The 2,591-nt window shown below is 59.2% G+C and overlaps 1 protein-coding gene across 1 annotated transcript; it reads left to right on the top strand.

The window, feature by feature from the left end:
- Positions 1–1,634: 1,634 nt before the first annotated feature.
- On the top strand, positions 1,635–2,588 carry MAFG (v-maf avian musculoaponeurotic fibrosarcoma oncogene homolog G). Its single transcript, XM_008941892.1, has 2 exons — positions 1,635–1,698; positions 1,814–2,588. The coding sequence occupies exons 1-2, from the start codon at positions 1,663–1,665 to the stop codon at positions 2,264–2,266; spliced, it is 489 nt and encodes a 162-aa protein (XP_008940140.1). The 5' UTR covers positions 1,635–1,662; the 3' UTR covers positions 2,267–2,588.
- The last annotated feature ends 3 nt before the right edge of the window (positions 2,589–2,591 follow it).

The raw sequence follows: 2,591 nt of genomic DNA on the forward strand, positions 1-2,591 counted from the left end.
AAAGAGTGAAGGACTGATTTTATGAAGCAGTTGCTTTTGTGCTGTCTGTCCTGTGTTAGCCTGCTTCGTTGCAGACCCCTGCCACGGACAGCAAAGTGACTCTCCACCAGCACTGTCCGGTCATGCGGACGTCTCCTTGGAAGGAGCATTGTCCTCTGGGTATAAATAGCCTGCCTGCTGGCAGGCTGGAGGCTTTGGGAGCATCTCTGCCGGTGTCGTGGGGAACGCTGACCCTGTTCACCTCTAGGAGGTGGTAAATGCATTGCAGGGAGTCTGCGCTGCAGCTGCTCGGGGAGCACAGATTTGTATTTGCTGACTCGTGCATCTGGTTCTTGGCTGTAGCTGCACGTCAGTGCCTCTCGCACCGAGCAGAGCAGTCGCAGACAGAGTTGTTGTTGGCCGTGTGGCACCAAGGAGACAAAAGGTGCAGAGGTGTTTTCAGGCTGCACGGGAGCACGCCCCTCGCTGGAGGTGTGCAGCCCCCGGCTCCAGCAGCCAGCCTGCCCCGCGGGCTCTAGCAGAGGGGGCCGCTGGGCAGTGTGGTGGCTCCCTGCTCCGCAGCTGAGGGGAGGGGCTGTGGCTTTGGGTATGGCTCGCAGTAAAACCAGGCTTGGGAACTGCTCTTACCAGTTCTGCAGTCCTGCTGTCCGTGGCAGTGAAGGAGTCTGCTCCCCCCTGGTTTTGGCTGCCCTGAATCTTTGTTTTCTTATGAGCCTACCTCCGCTCTGAAGATAAGCAGGGGAGGGAGAAGGTGGTTCTGGGGCCACTGCCAGGGACTGATAGGGGATTTCTCACAGAGAGACCTGCAGCTGGGGTCAGTGTTGTGCGACTGGGAGAGGTGGAGGCTGCTGAGGCATCAGCCCAAATTTGTGATGGGATTGCAGTGTACCCAAATGCTTCTCTGTGCTGCAGCATCGGGTTGTCCCTCTCTTCTTGGGAAAGGTTGGGTGCAGAACTTTGACGGGAACCCGGATGGGATGTCTTTCCTGGGAAGCAGAAAAAGCCTGGAGAGGTGTGAGGGCAGCAGCGTTCTCCTGTCCCGCAGGGTGCCCCGTGAGGCCCATCATGGAGGCAAAGTCTTTCCTGCCATCCTTGCTCAGGGTCGTGTGTTCTGGAGCTGGTACTCCTTTGGGTCCTTGGGGGCACCTGGCACCTGGCAGGGCTCTTGTCCCGGGAAGTTCCTTGCCGTGCCTGGGTTCCTGCAGGAAGGGCGTGTCGGAGCGGGTGCCCGACGAGGGCGGGGTGGGGAGCGAGGGGCACGGTGCCAGCTGCTGAGTCAGCGTGGCTGAGACCCGGGCTGCTGCCTGACAGGCTATTTTTAAAAATGTGGCTTCTCTCTATTCTGTCTCCTCCTATTATTTTTTTTTTTATTTATTTCTCCCACCCCAAGCAGAAAAAAAAATCCGGCATTACCCTGAAGCCTCCCTGGGAGTCGGGGTGCGGAAGGGCAGCAGTTCCTGCTCAGGGGCACTCATCTGCTGTTGGGTCCAGCTTAGTTGGGTGCCTGTTGAATGTCGTCCAAGGAGCGGGGAGCGCGATGTGCGGCAGCACGTGGCGTTGCTGCTGGACCCTGCCACAGGAGTGCCACAGGCTCCGCTGCATCCCGGAGGCTAACCTGACCTTCCTTCCCTTCCAGAACCTGACTAACAAGGCTGTCGTGTTATGACGACCCCCAACAAAGGAAACAAGGCCTTGAAGGTAAAGCAGCGGGTTGAGGAAAGGGGTGCAGGTGGCGGGTGCAGGTGGCGGGTGCAGGTGGCGGGTGCAGGCGCCTGCTCCAGGTTTCACAAGCGTGCGCTGCCTTCTCTTCCAGGTGAAGCGGGAGCCAGGTGAGAATGGGACCAGCCTGACAGACGAGGAGCTGGTGAGCATGTCTGTGCGGGAGCTGAACCAGCATCTGCGGGGGCTGTCGAAGGAGGAGATCATCCAGCTGAAGCAGCGCCGGCGCACGCTGAAGAACCGGGGCTACGCGGCCAGCTGCAGGGTCAAACGTGTTACCCAGAAGGAGGAACTGGAGAAGCAGAAGGCAGAGCTGCAGCAAGAAGTGGAGAAGCTGGCCTCTGAGAACGCCAGCATGAAAATGGAACTCGATGCTCTCCGCTCCAAATATGAGGCTCTCCAGAACTTCGCCAGAACCGTGGCCCGAAGCCCCGTGACCCCTGCACGAGGGCCTCTCACCGCCAGTATGGGGCCCCTTGTCCCTGGCAAGGTTGCTACTACTAGTGTCATCACGATAGTGAAATCCAAAACGGACGCCCGGTCTTAGTGAAGCGAGCGTTGCCTGAGCTTGTCTGTGCAGGGCAGTTAGGCACAAAACCAGCCTGGAATCCCCAAAGCACAAACCCTCCCCACATGGGTCCGGGTTCCTTCTACTTGGCCCAGGACTGGCCTGCTGATCACTCCGGTTTTGTTTCGTTCTGTCCAGATTGGTATGAGCAGTGGTGACGCGTCCCTTGTCCTGTGCAGTCAGAGCTTCCCACCCGCTGGTCCGCGGCCCTCGGGCACCCCTGGGACAGACTGCAAGACCTTGGTTTTCTAGCCAAAGAAAGTCTGCGTGGCGTGGCCAGCGGCAGGGCTCGGGCGGGGCTCGG

This window comes from Merops nubicus, unplaced genomic scaffold (assembly GCF_000691845.1).
Source record: "Merops nubicus isolate BGI_N331 unplaced genomic scaffold, ASM69184v1 scaffold29106, whole genome shotgun sequence".
Taxonomy (NCBI): domain Eukaryota; kingdom Metazoa; phylum Chordata; class Aves; order Coraciiformes; family Meropidae; genus Merops; species Merops nubicus.